Raw genomic sequence first — 22,325 nt, forward strand, 5'->3', positions numbered from 1 at the left:
AATAATAATAATAATAATAATAATAATAATAATAATAATAATAATAAAAACGACGTCGTTTTAACACAAAAATAAAACTTCGACAATGCATAAATATGACCTTTAACTATTGAAAACTGCACAAATATGACCTCTTTCCAAGTCAGCCCTTTTAACGATGTGGCACCGTGTGATTGGATTACCTTTCCACGTAGGCGCGAGTGGGATTCACGCATGGGGTTGCAAAATTGGAGGTCATATTTGTTCAGACTTTGAATAGTTAAAGGTCCTATTTGTGCACTATCAAAGTTTAAGGTCAAAGTTATAATTCGATGTCACGTTTAGGGTCATTTTTATGTATTAACTCATTATTTTATTACATGATAAGTATTTGGCATAATACATAAAAGTGACCTTAAACTTGGCACTAAATTTTAACTTTGACCCTAAACTTTGACAGTGCACAAATATGACCTTTATCTATTCCAAACCTGAACAAATAAGCACCTCTATTTTGCAACTTAGGTGCGTGTGCTTCACTTGATATGACGTGGATTAATAATTCAATTATACGGTGCCACCTAATTAAAATGGCAGAGCCACGTAATATTTTATATATCAATATATATAAGGCCAAATACACAATTGTGCATATAAAAGAGTTGAAGTCCTCTTAAAAGATATTTCAAGTCCGTCCATAAAATAACTTTGAAGTCCACATTTACTGAAGTTGTCTTAACAACACTTTTGAAGTCCGAAGAAAATTTCCCAAGTCTTTGTCTCAATTGACAAAAAATGTTGAAATTTTCCATCAAATCTACATAAATTTGAGGCGTTTTCAGTTATTTATCCTTAAGTTCGAAAGGTATGTTTTGTGCCTTTTTCAATTTTAGAGTTAGGATTTTTGCATAATAGGATTTTATAGTTAGGGTTTTCAATTTAGAGTCGTTTTCAATTTTTAATAGGGTTTTCATCAGCTGATATTACTTTTTATCACAGATTATGGGTCATATTATTGCACTTCTTCATCATGGAGGTCACTTTTACAAGGGTCGGTATGTATCGACAGTGCCCAATGTTGTGTTTGAAATAGAATGTGTGCAAGGTATATTTGGGCAAATTGGCGAAAAATTTGGAAAGGTGAAGAAAAGAGGAAAGCATTTTGGAGGTGTGCTAAAGCTAGTTATGCGAGTCTTTGCTTATAAATAATAAAGAATATTGGTGTAGGGCTTATTTTAGTGAAAGAACCAAGTGTGATGTGGTGGAAAATAATATGTGTGAAACATTTAATTCTTGGATTGTTGGTCCTAGACATAAGTCTGTGATTAGTATGCTTGAGGATATTAGGCATATAATAATGGATAGGCATGGAGATGTGATCAAATTTGCAGATACTTGGGTCAGTGATATTCCACCCATGGCAAGGCTAATTTTAGAAGATAATAAAGAGATTGATAGGAAACTAAAGGTGAATTGGAATCACGAAACTGAATTTGAGATTCAAGATGGAGACTATAGACACATAGTTGATCTGGTTAAGAAGACATGTACCTGCAGGTTGTGGCAATTGAGAGGTATACCTTGCAAACATGTAGTTTGTGCCTTGTATCACATTGGGCATGAACTGAAAAATTATGTGGAGCATTGGTATAGAAGTGATACATTCCTACGTGCTTATAAGTACTTCATACACCCTATCTCTAACATGATAATGTGGCCTGAAAGTAACAATCCACCCATTGAGCCACCTGAAGCTAAGTCAATGCCGGGAAGACCTTCAAGGAATAGAAAAAAAGCTAAAGATGAACCAAGAAAGAAAAATGGGGAAAAGCATAAAAAAATGGAGTAAAAATGACATGTTCCAAATGTCATCAGGTTGGGCATAACAGAAGAAGCTGCAAAATAATAGTACGTATTTTTGTGTTTCTTTATCCGTCTAATCATTCTTAATCTTCTAACCTTTTCTTAATGTACAACTCCTTCAAAATCCTTCACAGCATCCTTCACAATCAAGATCAATGGGTCAGCCTAGTACTCAAAATTCTTCATCTCTATGTCCTGAAACTTCAAGAGTTAAGGGAAGTAAAAAGCAGGAATCTAGCTCTTCAACTATGAAGGAAACATCTTCTTCAGTTGGAAGGAAAAGAACAAGAGATGTGGGGTTCGATGTTTACACAGACACACAATCTAGAAGACAAGTCCTTAATGTATGTAATTCATGCCTTATTTAACTTGCATCTTTATTTATGAATCGTGAGTAATGTTTTTTTTTTGAATAATGCAGCCCGGAAGATCGAGTGAAAGAGTTATTTTAAGTGGCAAGACACTAAAGGATGCATCACTGACAAATATTGATTTGGGGTTCAAGCCACCTCGTTTGAAATGGAAAGGAAAAAATGCAGTGACTGGAAATCAACTTCAACATATGCAACAACGTAAAAAGCTAAAAATCAGATCCTAAAGTTGTGTTAAATTGGACAACTTCTTTTTGTTTTTGATGTATATTTTGTGAAGTTCTTTTGTGAATGCTAATTTAAAGTCCAACAGTGGTAATGGCATGTAGATATGTCAAACAATTAAAATGTTGGTTATTTTGATGGAGGCAAACAAATTTTTTGGTTGGCTGGCCTTTTAGCTAATTAAAGTGATGACTTTTTATTGTTCAGTTCTTGAAGATGATTTTGGCTTTTTATATTGTTACTTAACCCCTTATATTATTCGGACAGGCCACTATCAGGACTTCCCTGTTAACATATTTTGCACTCTATAGATGTAAACTAATATCAAAGAGTCTTTATTGACAAAAGTTGACGTATTACAATAGCTACTATATAAATAACTCTCTATAAATTCAAGATATTATCACAATGATCAATAAAGCTTAATACTTCCTCCTAATTTTCTCCTTTTCTTCATTATGTATTTTGATCCGTTTTTGTAATCCTGAAATAACAATTCTAGCATGTTCAGGATAATCAACTTCATACCATCGAAAATACTTGCATCCAACCTGTTTAAGAAGAACAAAACAACCATAAAAATTTAATATTCAATGAAAAGAAAAGTAAATCTACTATGCAACCTTACCCGACCATCTTCACATCCAAGAAACCAATGACCTGGGTTGTTTACAGACCAAGAAAGCTTCAATATTGCTCTTTTTTCACAATGACAAAAGAAATTAGATGTCATTTTCATCAATGAGCTGAAAATAATGGAAAAATATTAGAGAAAAGTTGTTGGAGAAGTGAGAATTTGATTTGTAAAAGGGAAGGTATATAAAAAGGAATTAGTAAGGATATTATAGTCAATTAGCCCATTTTTTACCGTTGAAAGGCTCAGAATTTATGCTGCACACGCATCATTTTGCGTGTAACACACGTATTTTGCCACATAGGACTGAAAGTCATATTTGTGCACTTTGAAATAGATAAAGGTCATATTTATGCACTTTGGAATAGATAAATGTCATATTTGTGCACTGTCAAAGTTTAGGATCAAAGTTAAAATTTAGGTATTTTTGTGAGTATTATCCCTAAACTTTTTTTTGTTTTTTATATTTTAATGGCATATATCTGCCCACTTAGACACGTGTAAATATGAGGTTGGCGTGTGTATTACACGCGCCATTATACGTGTAAAAATGAGATTGGCGCGTGTATTACACCACCAGCCGTCGAAACTGGGTATAGAGTTTCGGGGGGAGGAATTAGATTCACTTTAAAAAGTCTAGAGGGTAATAGAACCCCCGTAAAATTTAGTATGCTCAACTGGAAATTCGGTCAAAGTTTAGACATTTTTGTGAGTATTATCCAAAAATTCTATCATACTGACTATATAACTTTGTTTATCAAATCATAGACAAATTGTTATATGATGAAATTCACTTATTTTGAACCTTCATTTATCCATTTCAGACTGTTTTTAATTGACAAAAGCAGTGTAAAAGAGAGAAAATAATAAACGAAGTGCATATTTTATTATAATGATATTAATGATTAGGAATAATACCCACGAAAATATCTGAAGTTTGACCAGATTACCAATTGAGCATACTGAACTTTGCGGGGGTCCTATTACCCCCAGACTTTTTTTTCTGTATTTTAATGGCATATATCTGCCACTTGGCACACTGCGTGTGATTCACGCACACTGAGCGCGTGAACAGTGTTAAAAATGTTTTAAACTCTTTTTTTTTAGCCAAATAGTCCCTTAATTTTATAATTATTTAAATTTTTATATTTTTATTTATTTTTTCATTCTTCTTTCTTTTTTCTTTCTTTTCTTCAACAATGGTTGCTCCATTGTTGAATTGAAATTTAATGGAACCCAATGGTTATAATTTAATGGAACTCGCTAATTGAAACTCAATGGATGATTCGAAAGATTCAAACTCGAAAACTCGCTAATTTAATTTCGAGTTCCATTAATGGAAATTAAATCTTCCGAGTTCCATTAACGGAAGATTGAAGAGCTCCATACATGAAATTAAATTTTTCGAATCTTTTGAGTTCCACTAATTAGCGAGTTCCATTCAATTAGCGAGTTTCATTGAATCTTCCATTAATAGAACTCGCTAATTGAATCTTCCGAGTTTCAATGGAAAATTAATGAAAGATTCCATTCAATTATTTGAAAAAACTTTCTTTATAAACTCAATGGAATCATTTGGAATATTTAATATGGTTGTAATTGTGAAAAAATGTTGAAAAGTGATAAAATGGAGAAGAAACGACGCGTGCACCTCACTTTCCACCGAAAAAACTGGGTATACGTTTTGAGGGGGATTAATTTCACTTTAAAAAAGTTTGGGGGGAATTAATTCCAATTTAAAAAGTATAGGGTGGTAATAGGATCCTGCAAAGTTTAATATGCTCCACTGAAAATTTAATTAAACTTCAGATATTTTTGTGCGTATTATCCCTAATGATTATTAGCATTTCAAAAATTCTTGAGAAATAGTTAGGAGAATTAGTGGATAATTTTAAAGATTAAACCAAAAAAAGAGAATGTCTTTCTCTGCATATACTAAAAGTGGATTACGAAAGTAATCAAATATATTTTTAATATAATGTATAAGTAAAAAAGTATATCGTTTACAAAAAAACAAAAAAAATTGTGGACCAATAAAATAGTTTGAAGTGATGGGATGATAAAGGATATTGCCTTGTTTTTCTATCCATAGTCTATGATTGACTTTTTTTAATGACAATAATTTCATAAATTTGGGATTATATTAGGTTTTCCCAATCGTTTATAAATTTTCAGTTTGACTAGCCTGTCCCAATGCAAATAATGTGTCTCAGCAAATTACAAAAATAAAAATAAAAAATGCTAATAGTGTGATTTGACCAAACACATAGTCAGTCGGTGGCGGATCTATCCTTTGCCGAGGGGTTCATCTGAACCCTCTTCGACAAAAAATTATGCTATATATATATGATTAAAATTATATTTTATGTATATATATTAGATGTTGAACCTCCTTCGGTTAATTCGTTTGTTAACTTATGAATCCCTTAGTGAATATTCTGGCTCCACCACTGCACATAGTGGAGCGGATTGGACGAATTGAGTTTGATTTTACCATTTCTAAACGTAACGAAGATTTTAGAAGTTAAGTTTGTGTGCTTATAAGCAAAGACGGAGCCAAAATTTTTATTTGGGGGTTTAAGATCTGAAGAAAAATCCAGGTTCAACATCTATAATATATACATAAAAATTATTTTAATTAATTATTAATAATATAATTTCCGTTGAAGAGGTTTCAATTCGAACGAACCCCCCCTATTACTAGTCTGGCTATGCCTCTGCATATGGGGATTGTTTGGTTGGAAAACTAGTTATCCCGGTATTAGCTATTCCACCCTTAAGAAGGAATAAAAATAACACTACAATCTCGAAACAACTAATTTCGAAATGAGTTATCTCCTACAATTTATCCCAATCAAATATCGAATAAACTTATTCAAAAAATTAATCCCAAATTTAACTATCCCTTCATCTCTCATGCCAAACGACCCCGTGTTGTGCAATTGTACTGTGTGCATAGAATGTTGTACAATTCATTCATATCTTCTTATTGCAAAACCGTGAGCTATTGAATTACTCAACTATGGAACAAGTTGCCTAAGCTATAACAACATCAAGTAATAATCTTTTTCTAATTTGATTTATACATATTTTAACTTTAATCATATACATCGACCTCAATTAAATCAGAAATTTTCAAATTTACTGAGATTAATATATACAACTATAACAAAGTAACATATTACAAATGATTTGACTTTATCTACGGATGCTTAACGACACGTAGAAAGACTAGTGTATATAACTAATAAGGAAATGACATATTTTAAATGATTTGACTTTATCTACATATATTTGACCACATGCAGAAAGATTAATGTATATAATTAATAAAAAAAATAACATATTTTAAATGATTTAACTTATCTACAGATGCTTGACAACATGCCAAAAACAAAAACTAATGTCTATAACTAATAAAAAATAATATATTTTAAATAATTTTGAATTTTTTCTACGAGTGCTTGACAATATGCACACTAATTTTTTTAAAATTTGAAATAGAAATATAATAAAACACTTTATTACGTATTTAATCGAAACATATCATAGTTCAAACTTTCAGATAAATTTACTAAAACTTCAATTAAATCGAAAATTTTTAACCTTATTGAAATTACTGTATATAACTAATAAGAAAATAACATATTTTGAATGATTTGACTTATCTACATATGCTTGACAACACGCAGAAAAACTAATGTATATAACTAATAAGAAAATAATATATTTTACATGAATTGACTTTATCTACGAATGCTTGACAATACGCACAATAATTTTTTCAAAATTTGAGATAAAAATGTAATAAAACACTTTTTAAAAAGGCATATATTCAGCCATAAACAATATAATAATCAATTCAAGTGTCTAGTATTTTGGTTTAGCTTCTTGCAAATTTCTTTTACCTTAGTTCTTATGATTCCAAAAATATATAGTTGTTTATTTAATCTGAAAACTAAGTAGGAATTTAAAAGATTGTACAATAAGGAAAATAAAATTATCAAAGAAAGAAAGAACACAACAATATAGTACATATGTAATACTCTTTCAACATTAAAAACTTTTAACACAAAATTTAAGGACACAAAAATAAAGGAAGTTATTAATATTAGACTAATTTTTCAACTTGTTATTTTTTTCATAATTTTCTACATATATTTAATTTAATTAAGTGGCATTACATTCTGGAGGAAAACCTTGAGGAAACCTCTTTTTATCAGTACAATAATTATATATCATATATTTTTGTTGAACCCTTCTTAATTTTTCTTCATTGACAGGATCCAAATTTTCTACCAAAAATTTGCAAGATAATGATGAATTATTATTGCAAATATTGGCATTGAAATTTTTGTAAGAGGCAGTGAATGGGGCTTGGGCCCAATCAGTTTTAATAAGCCCACCTCTTGTGGCCCATTCATCAGCATTCCATAAACTTGAATAAAGTTTCATTGCTTGAGATTTTGGAAATGCAACTCCTATGTTTTCCAGGTTCTTGAACTCCCTTATTGGTACATTGTCCACTGAAAATCTGAAAAATCAAAAATAATTTTTACCCTACCCTATCAAATCATCCTGAAAAATATAATGTAAGGAAAAAAAAAAAAATCAGTTCGATGCACTAAAGCTTTCGCTATGCGCGTGGTCCACCTTGCATGCATTTCTGCAAGAGGCTGTTACCACGACTTGAACTCGTGACCTACAAGTCACATGACAGCAACTCCAGCAATTACTTGACTCAGACTCCCTTCAAGTGTAAATATGATGTAAGGAAGGAAAAAGCAGCATGATACACTAAAATTCTCGCTATACGCGCGGTCCACGTTACATTTCTGCAGGAGGTTATTACCCCTACTTGAATCTGTTACCACGACCACATGACAACAACTATAGCAGTTACTCTCAAACTCCCTTCAAGTGTAAATATAATACAACAAAAGAAAAAATAGTCTGATTCACTAAAGTTCTCGCTATGTGCATGGTCCACCTAGCAGAAAGCATTTCTGCTAGAGACTGTTACCACGACTTAAACCCTTGACCTACAAGTCACATGACAACAACTGTAGCAATTACTTTGGAGAATCCCTCACTTCAAGTGTAAATATAATGCAACAAAAGAAAAAAAATAGTATGATACACTAAAGTTCTCGCTATGCGCATGGTCCACCTAGCATTTCTGCAAGAATGGCTGTTACCACGGGTTGAACCCGAACCTACAAGTCACGTTACAATTACTCCCAGACTCCCCTCTAAGTGCAAATACAGTGCAAGTTATCCAAAGGAAAACAAACACTTTTTTTGCCACATAAATCTTTGAGAAAGTTGTTTTAACTAAACTTACACAATAGTTTGTGGATTCCAAAGGATAGAATAAGTATGAAAATCATCAGTAGGATCAAACCACAAGTGAAATTGTTGCTCTCTTTCACCTTTGCCTTGTGTATACACATTTGTATGAACTGTATACGGCTCTCCACTCAAATTCCCAAGAAACTCAAAATCTATCTCATCATGACTTGATCCTTCTGATGACAACTATATCCAAAAAAAAAAAAAAACCCACATCACAAACATAATAAATAACATAAATAAGCAACTTTCTTGAAAAAAATAAAAAATGTTACACATTACATAGTAAGCAGTAACAGTGCCAGCAGAATTTCCAGGGACTAATTTGATTTGCATATCAATTTTTCCAAACAAATATTCCTTCTTTGATACAAATCCTGAACCTGAAATATTATCAAGTGTAAGAGTAAGTAGTTCCCCATTATTTAATATTTTTCCCCTTTCATTTCCCCAAGTAATATCAAAATCTTGACTAAGATCACTAGCAGAATTATATTCAACAACCATACAACTTATAAGTAGTACTACTAGCAAAATAAGTCTTATACTAGAAAATAAAGAAGCCATTATTATTTTTAGTTATATTTTTGAGGATTGATATATAGTGGAAATGAAATTAATTTCCCTTTTATAGAAGAATTCAGATGAAAAGAGACAAAATTGTGTCCAGAAAGGGTGGTTCAATGAATGACATTTGAAGAAAAAAGAGTTGTCTACAGCTTGCTATATAGTATTATAGTATAATGTAGATGAGGTAAGTTTTGTAAATATATGGTTAAAATTAATTATTTAAATATATATAGCTCGGTTTGTTTATTTTTCCAATGGATGATGATAAGAGTGCTTTTTATATTGTGTGGAAAAATAAAAATGAATACTACAATAAAAATAGGAATTGACGGTGAATATATTGTGGAAGTAAATAATAAAATTAATCCCTAATTTTATTCAATAATGAATTGGTAATATATTATCAAAATAGTTATTAGCTATAAGTGATTTTAGTGATAAAATTTATGGTAGTTAATTTAGATTTCTTTGTAAAAAAAATAATGTTATTTCAGTTTATTGGAAAGTAATTAAAAACTTGCTAGAGAATACATTTAAATTACGTCCACTCTATTTTGTCATTGTAAGCATATAATAATAGATCATATATACATGATTTAGTCCTAACAATACATAAAATACTAAGTAATCATAATTTTGAAGTGTATAAAGGAGTAGTAATAATTAGTCTATATTTCTTTTTACTATTTTAAAATTTTGAATATAAGTATTTTTGAGAAGCATGGAATGATGACTCATGAACAATTTTAAGCTACGTGTCATATTCTGGTGAACTTGTTGCCTCTCTAGGTCATTATATGATCATATATTATAATGACAATATTTTGAATTAAACATGACTGTTCAGTCTCAAAACTTTAGAGGTTCTGTTGAACTCTTTCATTGGACCTAACTTTGTATAACATTAATATTGTATAGCCACAACATTTTCTTCCAATTACTATTGGACCTTAATGGAAATTCATGTGGGTACATATGGGTATTTGGAATATTGGTATAACCCGCAGTCGCTATAATATCTGTCACAATTTTAATTAATTGGAAGAAGGCTTATAGCAAAGGAGTTTTTTCTTATCAAAATCTGAACAAGAGTATTCTATGCATATTGAATAAATCTCTTTTTATATAATAATCTGAAAATCATAAATATAAAAAAAATAAATCGATTGATAAATTTCGTGCGACGAATTCAATTTAAAAGACATTAAAATAAGATCAATTTCGAATTATTCACGTGGATAATCACCCTTCGGTCTGAGCAAGTGTATGCATGTTTTTTCCATTTTAATTTTTCACCTGGTATTCGATATTCATATAGTTAACATTTGAAGAATTTATTTTATTCTATGATCTTAATATATGCTTGATTATAAATTTAAAAGATAGAGAAGAATATGTTGTAGTGGATGGGATTACTCCATCCTTAATCAGAGGTTGAGGGTTTGATCCTGGGTACGGAGAAAACTCTGTTAGGGAGCGCTTCCCTCCGAATGAGGCCCTACATGGTACGAAGTCAAATTAATTGGGTTCCAATGCGGGTACCGCATACCCATTAAATTAATGGAGTCAGTAATGAAAATTGGCCTTAAAAATAATTCATTTGTGCAGCTGCTCTTAACATGCCTTGATCTTCACTTTAAACTATTTTATTATAGAGCCACGTGTCACCTTTAGCATGGGTAAGTTGGCCCATAGCTAAGAGGGATAAATAGGAATTAAAAGCAAAGTAATTTTATTTATTACAAAACTCAGAAAAGAAAAAAAAAAAGAATTACTATACGCACTGCAATTTTGACATTCCTGTAACATTATATTTTATCACATGATCCTATTTCAAAACTTATATATGTGAAAATGAATCTCACAAATTACAAGAGGAAAATGATAATTAATTAACAAGAACGTTAAAATCAATGTTGCTGATCGAACCTTTCAAAAATGTTGATAACCACGAGTCGAATCCTCCAAAAGTAATACCTTTTTGAAGAATTCGACATGAGTACAACAACATTTTAGAAGAGTCTAAAAACTTAAAGTGCATTCGAGAGGAAGACCTTGAGGGAACCTCTTAATATCATTACAATAATTATAAACCATATAGTTCTTTTGCACCCATTGTAACCTAGCTTGACTTGTTGAATCAAGTTGTTGAGAGAACCATTTTGGCATTGTTGAATTTGTGCATGATGATTTTCCAAATTCCCAAACACATGCATCATTGGCTTTGAAATTTCTAAGTGAGGCTATGAATGGTGCGTTGGACCAATCAGTTTTCACAAGTCCACCTCTTGTTGCCCAATCATCTGCATTCCATAGACTTGCATACACCCTCATAGGTTGGTTATTTGGGTATGGTAGACCACTTGACTTCATGTTCTTGAAAACTCTTATTGGTGTGCCATCCACATAAAATCTACAAAAAAAAAAAAAAAAAGAAACATATTCAATGTTGTCAATTTGTGAAGGAAGAAATAAAGTAAAATTTTCAAGAAATGCTAATGGGTTTACAGACTAAATGAGTTCTCCCACCTACCAGACTAGTCTTTTGGATTGGACGCTCCCGTTTGATTTATAATATTGGTGTTTTCATTAAGAGTCCCAACGTGGGTCATGACTCAGAGTAATGACCTGTGCGTCAATAGTGGTGGCCTAGACCTAAGAGGGTGTCAGCCGTGATCAACTGGGCTCAGCCGTGACCAGCATGGATTGACCCACACGTGGAGCCATTACTCAAAGTGGTGACCTATGTGCCGAGAGCAGTGGCGTGGAACCAAGAGGGCAGTGCTAGCTGGGACCAACGAGGTCGTTGGTTCTTAAGTGGAGGCGATTGTTATGTACTACTTGTCCCACGTTGAGAAAATATAGAAATGCTAATGGATTTACAGTCTAAATAGATTCTCTCACCTATCAGACTAGTCTTTGGGTAACATATATATATATTTCAACTTTTCATCGTGTTTCTACCTTCCTCGTTAATATTATGACCCTTATTCATAATATTTCTAGAAAAAATAAATACCTTCTTGATTTTCTAAAACAATACATAGTTAAAGTCAAATTTATTTAACTAAAGCGATAATTAAAATGGATCAACAACAACAACAACAAATTCAGTGTATTCCCACATAATGAGGTCTGGAGAGGGTAAGATGTACGCAGTCAATACCTCTACCTCTAAAAAAAGTAGAAAGACTGTTTCTGATAATAATTAAAATGGATCGAGGTAGTATTATATTGGTCATTTTAATAGGAAATGTCAAAAAGACAAAGTCAAGACAAAGATAGAGTTAACTTTTTAGAACCTTAGGGTGGAAAAAAAACAAGAGAGATATTTATATACTTCCGTCGTTTCGTATTAGTTTACCTTTTTCCTAAAAATATTGTGTTTTTGTTTAGTTATTCAAGTTCTAAAATTAAAGATATTTTATACATATATTTTCCATTTTATCCTTGATAGAAATATTAAATACATCTATAGTTTTTAAAATTATTAAATAGTGCATAAATGATCTCAATTTTCAAAATTAAAGTTAAATAATTATTACTAATTTCAATTATAAATACTCAATATTCTATACGTAATGCATGGGATAAAGTAATATGTACCAAATTTCAATGTTTAATCATTGCGCTGATTATTACACTTTAAAAGATATACAAGGATAAATATGTAATATGCATCTCTATTTACTGGTTTCTTAATGAATATGTTAAGTCCATAGGGGCCAACTACTACGAAACGAAATAGAACAGAGGGAGTAATATATTTTGAGTTAGGATTATATATATGTATATAGAGCACTTACATAATTGTTTGTGGATTCCAAAGAATGGAGTATGTATGAAAATCTTGAGTGGGATCAAACCATAAGTAGAATTGTTGTTCTTTGTCACCTTTGCCTTGTGTATACACATTTGTATGAACAATATATGGATCTCCACTAAGGTTTCCCAAGAATTCAAAATCTATCTCATCATGGGTTGCCCCTTGTGATGATAACTACATACAAAATTCATATTAAAAAAAAAAACAAAATATAACCAAAATATAATAATAATAATAATTAAGATGAAAAAATACGTACATAATATGTAGTAACTGTACCAGCTGAATTTCCAGGCACGAGCTTAAGCTGCATATCAATCCTTCCAAACAAAAACTCTTTCTTGGATTGAACACCACAACCAGAGGCTTTATCAAGTGAGAGGGTAAGAAGTTTCCCATTGTTTAAAACTTTTGCCCTACCATCACCCCATGTAACATCAAAATCTTGATTAAAATTATTACAACTAACCAAACTATAATGCAAAGAGCATAAGACAAGGAAGAACAAACATTGAGTTAATGAAGCCATTGAGTAATTGGTTCAATTTTTAGTGTTTGTTTTTCACAAGTCAAAGGTTGTATGTAACTTTGTAGTTTGTATACATAGGCTACTATATATATATATATATATATATATATATAGGGATGAAAAGTTGATAGGGTCCAAAAAGAAAGTTCTTGAAAATTGGAGGGACCATTTTGGCAATGGAATAGGACAGCTGGCAAATAGTTTTATTTCCACTATAATAGTGGGTGGGCCCTTTGAGTCTGACGTGGCATAATTTTATGGTTTAGCAAAGTTCATAAAAATAGTTGAGTCATCATTATATATATACATCATCATGAAAACAAATTTCAAACTTATAATTCACGTTAACACGGTTTTAGACTTTTTTAGTTCTCTCAGATAAGATATACACTTTTTCTTTTTTTGATAAAAACTTAGACGCATTTCGTGTATAAATTAAATTAATATTATTTATTATAATTAAATAATTAAATTAAATTAAATATATATTAATTAATTAATTATAATTAAGTAATATGAACTTTAAATTCAAATATATATCATATACATATTAACTTATTGTATACACTGAATACGTATAAATTTTAACCCCTCTTCTTGTGTCATATATATTAAGTGATAAACTTTACTTTTAAAATATCTAATTATCCATTTTTATATTTGCCTTGAGTTGTTAAGTAGTAGTTCATCAATTTTGGAATTGAAGGGGATAGTAAGAAGCTGTAGGGCCGGGTACTTTGGTTTGAAAATAAGTTATTTTAAAATTAAATATGTTGGAATTAATTATATTGACATTAATTATTCTAAAGTTAGTTATTTTGATATTACTTTTTAGTAATTATTTAATTTGTGATAATAAAAATAATATGCATTGTATTTTTTTAAGAATATATTATTTGTTTACAAAAACGTCCTTCACCTTATGTAGGTGAAAAGAGATAATTAAAGAATTTAGAAGGTAATTTTGATATTTTATGACTTTACCCTAAGATAAAATTATTTTGGAACTATTATATCACCAAAAGGATGAGATAACTTATTCCGATGCTATTTATTAATTTCGGAATAAGTTATCCTAAACTTGACAACCAAACAAGGCACTAAAATATTTATCATTGGATTATTTTTTTATTCTGAAATTATTTATTTTAATACTTTACACCAAACAACCCCTAAGAATCAAACTTGTACCTATGGTGTGAGAAGCTTCATTGATATTTATAAGCTTTGATAACTACAAGGACATATTACTAACAGAGGCGGAGCCAAGATTTCTGCCGAGGGGTTCAAAATCTGAAGAAAAATTCATCGAGGGGAGTTCAACATCAACAATATATGCATAAAAATCATTATAATCATGTATTAACAGTATAATTTTTCGTCGAAGGAGATTCGGAGAAATTCCCTATTACTAGGCTAGCTCCACCTCTGATTACTAAGGTAGGCTTTGTGATATGATCGATATGATTTCTTCACCCTTAATTAGAAGAGATTTCGAGCTGAATTTTAAGAGTGAAAAATAATGAGAATTTAAATTAATTGAGATCTCAAATATCATATAACTAAGTCGTCGATATTTACAAGTGGTTTTTTAAAGGTGTCACTAGGTAGATAGGTTGGCAAAACTAATTATTTAACAAGAAAAAGGACTTACTATTACTAATCTAATGGCTAATATTACTCTTCACCTACTTTTCTTTTTCTATGTCAAAATTTTAATATTATGCACTCTTTATTGTTTATACTTTTTAATAAATTTGACATTAAGAAAGAAAAAATGATATTAGTATATTTATAAATACTAAATATCCTCGTTTTAGTTTTTGACATTTGGAATTTTTCGTTTGAACTTATATACAACACAATTTCAGTTTTTGAATATTATTCTCTATCTTCTTCTTTTTTTCTATTAAGGCAACATATATATATCGGGGTAATGTTCAATTTCTATACAACGATGATATAAATAAAAGTTTATAATTAGATAAATATTAATTTATGCTGATTTAATTTTTTATTTTTAATTTTACATTGTTAATATAAGTGATTATTTCTATGGGGGATATCTATGCAAGTGGGAGGGCGAAAATTCTAATAACCAATGAATAATATTTCTTTTTCTAGTACATTCCCAATTTTCTTTTTACATGTTGCTTTCTTGTTGAAGAACCATATAATATATTTATATATTAATAGTTTGGATTTTACTAGAAAGATCTTTTCATTTTTCATTAGGTGAAGTGATACTTAAATGGGAAATTAAAATGGTGTTTGAATAATACTACCTTAGTTCATTTTTACTAGTTAAGTTTTGCTTATCAACCTTCTCACGATCACATAATACGGTCATATGATCGATGTACGATCGTAAAAATTTCTCGTGTAAGTAACACCTGAGACTCATTCTCTTGATCATGTTATGGCAGTCTTGACATGACTGTGGTTAGATCCCACAGTTGTATCTTTGATGGTCTTATGTTTTTTTTTTTTAATCTAATATTCAACATTTTTTTCTCCGAGTCCTTTTTATCCCGCAATCATGCAAAAATCCGTTATATAAAAAGAAAAATTACCCTTGTACTTACAAATATTCATAGTTTTAAGCGTCTTATGTGTCGTAAATCCACGATACATCACTAAGCAAGTAGTAAACATTCTCCTGTAAAGAGGGAGGTTTTGTAGATCAAGATTTCAAAAGTAGTAGTGGTCGATTTCATTTGTTTTGTAATAATTATGAGAGAAGTACTAGGACTGTGTTCCCCAACAACTTCATAAATCCGTAGGTTTTTTGTACTTAGTGATCTCTCATGGTGCTTGAAATGCATAATCGATAGGTTATGTTCACCCAACGGCTTTAAAGCAACTATCGTTAAGTAAGTATTCTCTTCTCCTGATGAGTTTAGCATTACTAAACCTATCTTGGATCCCAGCAATAGCTTTCCCAGATTATCGGTTACGTTCAAGCTAGTCATTGAAGGTTGATCGCTCCAACGCTCTGTTGTTTATTTCTTTTTTCCATCTGTTACCCCTACTTTCATTGCGAGTAAAGATAAGGTGATTCAGTTCTAACGTATGCATATATTAAAAAGCAATAAAACCGCAGAGAACAAACAATACACAGCCAAACACTATAGAAAACATTGAATAAATATACTTCAATTTAACTCTAAATACTACTCAAATTGACGCACATATTAAAGTGAAACATGATAAGTAAAATTGAACGAAAGAAATACAATTAATCTAGCTTTATTTGGGAAATAAAGAAACTCAATTAGCAACAATATTTTTGGAATGTTCGTGTTACAATAATGGTCAACGGAAACAACAAATTGGCTCTCAAAATATACTACAGATTACAATATTACAGTTGAAAATAAAATAAAATAAAATAAAATAAAAATGCACCTACAATAACTTTTAAGTGCGACTTGTAAATCATTTTTGATGAATACAACTTACAAATAAGTTGTAGCCCATAGTGCGAACTTATGGCTTTTAATTTCTAAAAAAGGACCAATTGATAACAATCTACAACAAAACAAATATGGTTACAAAGAACATGTGGAAAATAATCTCAAAATACAATATATGTGAAACTTTAGGTTATACAATAATATAAACAAATTTATAATCTTCCTATTTGTTATAGAAGCTTGCATTCAGGTCCAGTACCTTTAGGAAACCTCCATTTATCCTTGCAATAATCATAAATCATATGTTTTTTCTGCAAAGCTTTCATTCTAATTCGACTTCGCTTGTCTAACTCATACGTTAGCCAGGCATTGCCAGTAGAAGGTGGAGGGTCCGTATCACATGAAGACGAGCTAGTGAATCTAGAATAAATGCAACCTTCATAAGTGAAATTTCTATAGGAAGCAACAAAGGGTGCCAGTTTCCAGTTAGTTTTGACACGACCACCTTGTGTAGCCCAGTCATCTGCGTTCCATAGACTCGAGTATAGCCTCATTGGTTGGTACTGTGGAAATGAAACACCCATTCTCTCTAGATTTCTGTACTCTCTAATTGGTATGCCGTCAACAAAGAATCTACATTCGAAAAAAAAAAGAAATAAAAAAATAAGAAGAGAATCAGGAGGTGAGAATTGCGTAGAATCATACAAGGAGATAAATTGTCATATTCCCAACTACCAATGTGAGACTACTAACACTCTCGCTCCCTCCCCGCATCCCTAGGCTTGACAATTAGAGCGTGGATAAGATAATACGAGGGACTCAACATCAGGTGAAACAAGAATTAGATGCGTCAAACTCTTACTCCAAAAAAGGACAGTCCGGTGCACTAAAGCTCCCGCTATACGCAGGATTTGAGGAAGGGCTCCACCAAGGGGGTATTGTACGCAGCCTTACCTTGCATTTCTGCCAGAGACTGTTTTCAATGCTTGAACCCGTGACCTCCTGGCTCAAAATCTTACACCAAAAAAGGGCAGTCTGGTACACTAAAGCTCCCTTTATGCATAGGGTTCAGGGAAAGGCCCCACCACAAGGGTGTATTGTACGTAGCTTCATCTTGCATTTCTGCCAGAGGCTGATTTCAAGGCTTGAACCTGTGACCTCCCGGTTCAAACTCTTACACCAAAAAAGGGTAGTCCGGTGCATTAAAGCTCCCGTTATGTATAGGGTTCGAGGAACGACCCCACCAAGGGTGTATTGTATGAAGCCTTACCTTGCATTTCTGCCAGAGACTATTTTCAAGGCTTGAACTCGTGACCTTCTGGTTCAAAATCTTACACCAATGATAAGAAAATGAATTTTGGGCCTAGTTCAACTTCAATCTCGAAAAACTAGCTCAAGAGATGAAAATCGCCCAACCATACCAGGAGAAAAATTGTCATCCCTTAACGCCTATTACCATGCAGTTGCTTCTAAGCCAGCGCGATGCTCCTCGACGAAAGATGTTCAAGATATTGACGAATACTACATAAGATCACGATATGTTCTTTGTCTAGGATTGACCGGTTAATAATGTCTTCTCCTAGAGATACTATTTCACCAAACGAGTCATAGATATATACGCCAAATGTAACATTTTTCAATACCACAAATAAAAATACTTACATAATACATTTAGGATTCCACAAGATTGAATATGTGTGATAATCAGCAGTTGGATCAAACCACAAAAAGAATTGTTGTTCCCTCATGCCTTTGCCTAAACTGAAAACATTAGTATGAAGTGTATATGGATTCCCTGTTGAATTCCCCAAGAATTCAAAATCTATTTCATCATGCTTGTTCCCTTGTGATGATAACTACAACAAACACAAAAAAACATTATATAAAATTAGTAAATAATTAGATGACAATTTTTATAAACTGGAATGTATTTTATATAAAAATTAACTAAAATGTATTTTCTTGATTACTTTGCTTGTGCATATTCACCAATAACACATTAAGCATGTGATATATATTGTTATAAACTGGATAGGAATAAGCAATACCACAGGCAAAAGAAAAACAAGAAGAATACACAGATTTACGTGAAAACTCTTGATGGGAAAAACCACAGGCAGGGGCATAGGAAATTCAATATGAAGGAGAGGAATACAAGGTTGAGACGATAGTCTCAATTTCGTGGAAAAAACTATCCGAAACAGTCCACTAAATGCACTTATATAATACGTGCGTACAAATAAATTATAAGCCCAGAAACATACAGGTCTCCATTACCACTACAGACCCCTCAAAAAATCACAAACATGGATCGCACCGCGAACTTTCCAGGACCGAATCAACAAAATTTGAGTCACAAACTCTAACAGCTATGTGAAGTTTGTATTGTTACTCCATCGTTAGTGATGACATAATTTGAAAAATTGTCCAAATATGTGTACTTCTCACATAAATGGACCGATAATACATTTCAATTTTATTAAAGTTTAAATATGGTTAGTCAGATATCACCAATAACTGAAGGGCCAAAAGTAAAACATACTTAAAAAATCGTACTTCTCACATAAATGGATCGATAACACATTTCAATCTTATTAAAGTTTAAATATGGTTAGTCAGATATCACCAATAACTGAAAGATCAAAAGTAAGACATACTTAAAAAATTGATTTTTTTTTCTCAAACAAACGTTACTTACGTAAAATGTAGTAACAGTGCCAGCTGCATTTCCAGGTACGAGCTTAATTTGCATATTAATTTTGGCAAATTGGTATTCTTTTCTGGATTGAAAGCCTGATCCAGATTTTTTGTCTAAAGAGAGTGTTAAAAGTTCTCCTTTTTCAAGTATTTTTCCTCTATCATCTCCCCATGATACCATAATGTGTTTGTGAAATGTCCCATTTTCAATTACTGTTGGTGGGCTGCAGAAATAATACACACACACACAAAAAAAAAAAATTGGATTTAGTAATTTTTTTAAAGTAAAAAGATTCAAGAGAAAAGTAAAAAAAAATAAAAAAAATGAACACGCTACTAATAAGAGAAACGTAAAATTTTGTTATATATGGTCAGTAAGTCAGAGGTGGATTCAAGATTTAGAAATTTCGAATGTCAGAGGTGGATTCAAGATTTAGAAATTTCGAATGTTAAAGTGTTCTAAGCTTCATATATTTTAGGTTTCGGTTTAGATTATTTATTTGTCCGATCTATATGGATAAGTTGATCAAATGAAATAATTTAGTAGTTATGACAACTTAGGAGCTCTCTCGATCTTAATTTATATATATATGTGTGCGCGCGCGCACGCACGGTTACTTTTCTTTTTATTTTGATCTATCTCAAAAGTTAAAAGAAAAAAGATATTCTACTATATTTTAAAATAATTTAATCTTTAAATTTCTCTTTTCACTTATAGTAAAATGATTTATGACTACACAAATATTTATAGTTTATTTTTAAATACATAGTTCAAAGATTTCTTTTTCTTTATCATAATTGGGATAAGGAGTACTTAAACAACAATACAACCTAATTCAAAGCCTTTTAATAAATGTGTAAATAAGGTACAATATTTAAATAATATTGAAAAACAAAAACAATTAAATAAAAATAATAATATTATGATAAAAATTTGTGTACCTTTCATCATGTTCTGGTGATTTATCTGAGTTCACTACAATACCATTAGGAATATTTTCCAAATTTCGACGTGCTGAACTAAATGATTGTGATATCATAACATCTACCTGCTCATGTCATTACTTAATTAATTAATTAATTAATTCCATTAACATTGTTAATTCTTAATTATACAAATATATTCTAAAATCATATCACAATTTATTTAAAAGGCTTTCTTTGTAAAATTTCGACGAAAAATCAGCTAAAAAAAACCCCGAAAATTCACAAGAGAGAAAGATATATATATTTCCCAGAGATTGTGGCAGCTATGAAAAAGTTGTTATAACTAATTGAATTAAAAGATAATATGTACTAGATATATTACTATAAAATTGGAAGGGCCATTAAGAAAATATATTTCAAAAAACAAAAAACTGCACTTAATGCACAATCATAAAGTAACATTAGAATTATAACGAACATTGATTGAATTTTCATGTCAATGCATGTTAAACTAATATTGAAGAAACACTAATTTCGAATGAACATTCTTATCAAAAATCATTGAACCTTTTTTCATGCATTAACATGAAATATATAACCAGAAACATTTCTGACATGTCAATTTTCGATTGATTCTACGAAAAGTTTTCATCGAAACTTCATATAATTTTTTTCAATAGTGGACATTGATCAACAAGGAGGGATAATAACACCGAAAAATTCTCCAGCATACGATCTTCGAAATGATAATTAAACAGAAAAATAAGAAATTAGAACATACCTTCAATACAAAAAAAACAGCAATTAAGAGGATAACCAAGAATGGAAGAGAAGACCTAGACCTTGATGAATTTCTTGATGGAAATAATGCCATTGTATTAATTTGACATTTGAAAACTCTAGCATTCTTCTTTCTATATTACTCATAATAATATAATCTACATACAAATAGATTTTTTTTTGGGAGGGAGGAAGATTCTTCTTTAGTAGTGGGTTCATATTGGTAACCAACTATGTCTTTTCCTTCTTTCTTGCTGGCTTTAATCATTATCACCTATTCTTTTTGTGGTCAAATGTTCATATTTAAATATAAAATAACACCTTCTTTTTGTGCTTTAATAATTATTTAGTCTCATTGTTTTAATATTCGTTTCTTTACAACATGGAATAATATGCTTTAGGTGATGTGTTTGGTACTTTGGTAGTAATAATAATTAATTGCACCGCATCTCTTCCACATTATGACAAGTGTTAGAGTTTCTCAACCAAATTCTGTTGATTCGGTCCTGAAAAGTTTGCGGTACGATTCATGTTTGTGATTTTTTATGGGGTCTGTGGTGGTAGCATAGGGATCGGGCTGATCGTACGTATTATATAAATGCAATTAGTGGGTCGTTTTTGGATGTTCAGAAAATACGTCATTCTCCCCATTGTATTCTCCATCCATTATAGTAAAATTCTTCTGCCTCTGTCCGTAGTTTTTCCCACAAGATTTTCCACCTAAATCTATGTATTCATCTTGTTTTTCTTTTACTTGTGGTATAACTTATTGTGTGCGATAATAACAAGAAGATTTTTTTTTTACTTCTTTAATTATTGAGTGATGAATAGAAAAAATGGTCTTTTAGTTATTGATAAATTTTAATTTTCATCTTTATAATATATGATTAAGGTTATTTAATTTTTCAATTATTTGAAATTGAAATGTACACTTCTAATTTATTTGCTAATGATTTAGTAGACATGTCAATCAAAAAAAGTTGAAACTTTATGAGAATTAAGGATCGCAAATGATTGTGAATACTTGAAAATCAGACAAAAATTAAATTATTTCTCATCTAAAATTAAATATTTTGAGACATATTTTATTAACATTATGTAGAGATCAAAAGTGCTACTCGATCTCCCTTAATTATTTTTATTTTGTTTTGTTGAT

General features: G+C 30.9%; 4 protein-coding genes across 4 annotated transcripts; 1 reads left to right on the forward strand and 3 right to left on the reverse strand.

Moving 5' to 3' along the window:
- The first annotated feature begins 630 nt into the window (after nucleotides 1-630).
- LOC107876992 lies at nucleotides 631-2,644 on the forward strand. Its single transcript, XM_016723791.2, has 4 exons — nucleotides 631-844; nucleotides 979-1,887; nucleotides 1,977-2,186; nucleotides 2,264-2,644. The coding sequence occupies exons 2-4, from the start codon at nucleotides 1,831-1,833 to the stop codon at nucleotides 2,438-2,440; spliced, it is 444 nt and encodes a 147-aa protein (XP_016579277.1). The 5' UTR covers nucleotides 631-844; nucleotides 979-1,830; the 3' UTR covers nucleotides 2,441-2,644.
- A 4,539-nt stretch (nucleotides 2,645-7,183) lies between these two features.
- On the reverse strand, nucleotides 7,184-9,047 carry LOC107877509 (probable xyloglucan endotransglucosylase/hydrolase protein 25). The gene is made up of 3 exons (XM_016724168.2): nucleotides 8,707-9,047; nucleotides 8,417-8,610; nucleotides 7,184-7,606 (listed from the first exon to the last, which is right to left on the reverse strand). Exons 1-3 carry the CDS (start codon nucleotides 8,989-8,991, stop codon nucleotides 7,243-7,245), a joined length of 843 nt encoding a protein of 280 aa, XP_016579654.1. The 5' UTR covers nucleotides 8,992-9,047; the 3' UTR covers nucleotides 7,184-7,242.
- A 1,703-nt stretch (nucleotides 9,048-10,750) lies between these two features.
- Nucleotides 10,751-13,430, reverse strand: LOC107877508 (xyloglucan endotransglucosylase/hydrolase protein 24). The gene is made up of 3 exons (XM_047415044.1): nucleotides 13,080-13,430; nucleotides 12,801-12,994; nucleotides 10,751-11,407 (listed from the first exon to the last, which is right to left on the reverse strand). Exons 1-3 carry the CDS (start codon nucleotides 13,347-13,349, stop codon nucleotides 11,017-11,019), a joined length of 855 nt encoding a protein of 284 aa, XP_047271000.1. The 5' UTR covers nucleotides 13,350-13,430; the 3' UTR covers nucleotides 10,751-11,016.
- A 3,171-nt stretch (nucleotides 13,431-16,601) lies between these two features.
- LOC107877506 (xyloglucan endotransglucosylase protein 7) lies at nucleotides 16,602-21,395 on the reverse strand. The gene is made up of 5 exons (XM_016724165.2): nucleotides 21,171-21,395; nucleotides 20,405-20,511; nucleotides 19,464-19,686; nucleotides 18,428-18,621; nucleotides 16,602-17,398 (listed from the first exon to the last, which is right to left on the reverse strand). Exons 1-5 carry the CDS (start codon nucleotides 21,261-21,263, stop codon nucleotides 16,996-16,998), a joined length of 1,020 nt encoding a protein of 339 aa, XP_016579651.2. The 5' UTR covers nucleotides 21,264-21,395; the 3' UTR covers nucleotides 16,602-16,995.
- Nucleotides 21,396-22,325: the final 930 nt, after the last annotated feature.

The sequence above is a fragment of the Capsicum annuum genome, chromosome 7 (genome assembly GCF_002878395.1).
Source record: "Capsicum annuum cultivar UCD-10X-F1 chromosome 7, UCD10Xv1.1, whole genome shotgun sequence".
In the NCBI taxonomy this organism is placed as follows: Eukaryota; Viridiplantae; Streptophyta; class Magnoliopsida; order Solanales; family Solanaceae; genus Capsicum; species Capsicum annuum.

What these genes read in the sequence shown, in the direction of transcription:
- LOC107876992 (XM_016723791.2), top strand. Translation starts at nt 1,831, where the DNA reads ATGACATGTTCCAAATGTCATCAGGTTGGGCATAACAGAAGAAGCTGC. An exon ending in GAAGAAGCTGCAAAATAATA is followed by an intron (nt 1,888 to 1,976) that starts GTACGTATTTTT and finishes AATCCTTCACAG; the next exon opens with CATCCTTCACAATCAAGATC. An exon ending in CTAGAAGACAAGTCCTTAAT is followed by an intron (nt 2,187 to 2,263) that starts GTATGTAATTCA and finishes TGAATAATGCAG; the next exon opens with CCCGGAAGATCGAGTGAAAG.
- LOC107877509 (XM_016724168.2), bottom strand. Translation starts at nt 8,991, where the DNA reads ATGGCTTCTTTATTTTCTAGTATAAGACTTATTTTGCTAGTAGTACTA. An exon ending in GCACTGTTACTGCTTACTAT is followed by an intron (nt 8,611 to 8,706) that starts GTAATGTGTAAC and finishes TTTTGGATATAG; the next exon opens with TTGTCATCAGAAGGATCAAG. An exon ending in TGGAATCCACAAACTATTGT is followed by an intron (nt 7,607 to 8,416) that starts GTAAGTTTAGTT and finishes TTGATTTTTCAG; the next exon opens with ATTTTCAGTGGACAATGTAC.
- LOC107877508 (XM_047415044.1), bottom strand. Translation starts at nt 13,349, where the DNA reads ATGGCTTCATTAACTCAATGTTTGTTCTTCCTTGTCTTATGCTCTTTG. An exon ending in GTACAGTTACTACATATTAT is followed by an intron (nt 12,995 to 13,079) that starts GTACGTATTTTT and finishes TTTTGTATGTAG; the next exon opens with TTATCATCACAAGGGGCAAC. An exon ending in TGGAATCCACAAACAATTAT is followed by an intron (nt 11,408 to 12,800) that starts GTAAGTGCTCTA and finishes TTTTTTTTGTAG; the next exon opens with ATTTTATGTGGATGGCACAC.
- LOC107877506 (XM_016724165.2), bottom strand. Translation starts at nt 21,263, where the DNA reads ATGGCATTATTTCCATCAAGAAATTCATCAAGGTCTAGGTCTTCTCTT. An exon ending in CTGTTTTTTTTGTATTGAAG is followed by an intron (nt 20,512 to 21,170) that starts GTATGTTCTAAT and finishes TGACATGAGCAG; the next exon opens with GTAGATGTTATGATATCACA. An exon ending in GCACTGTTACTACATTTTAC is followed by an intron (nt 18,622 to 19,463) that starts GTAAGTAACGTT and finishes TGTTTGTTGTAG; the next exon opens with TTATCATCACAAGGGAACAA.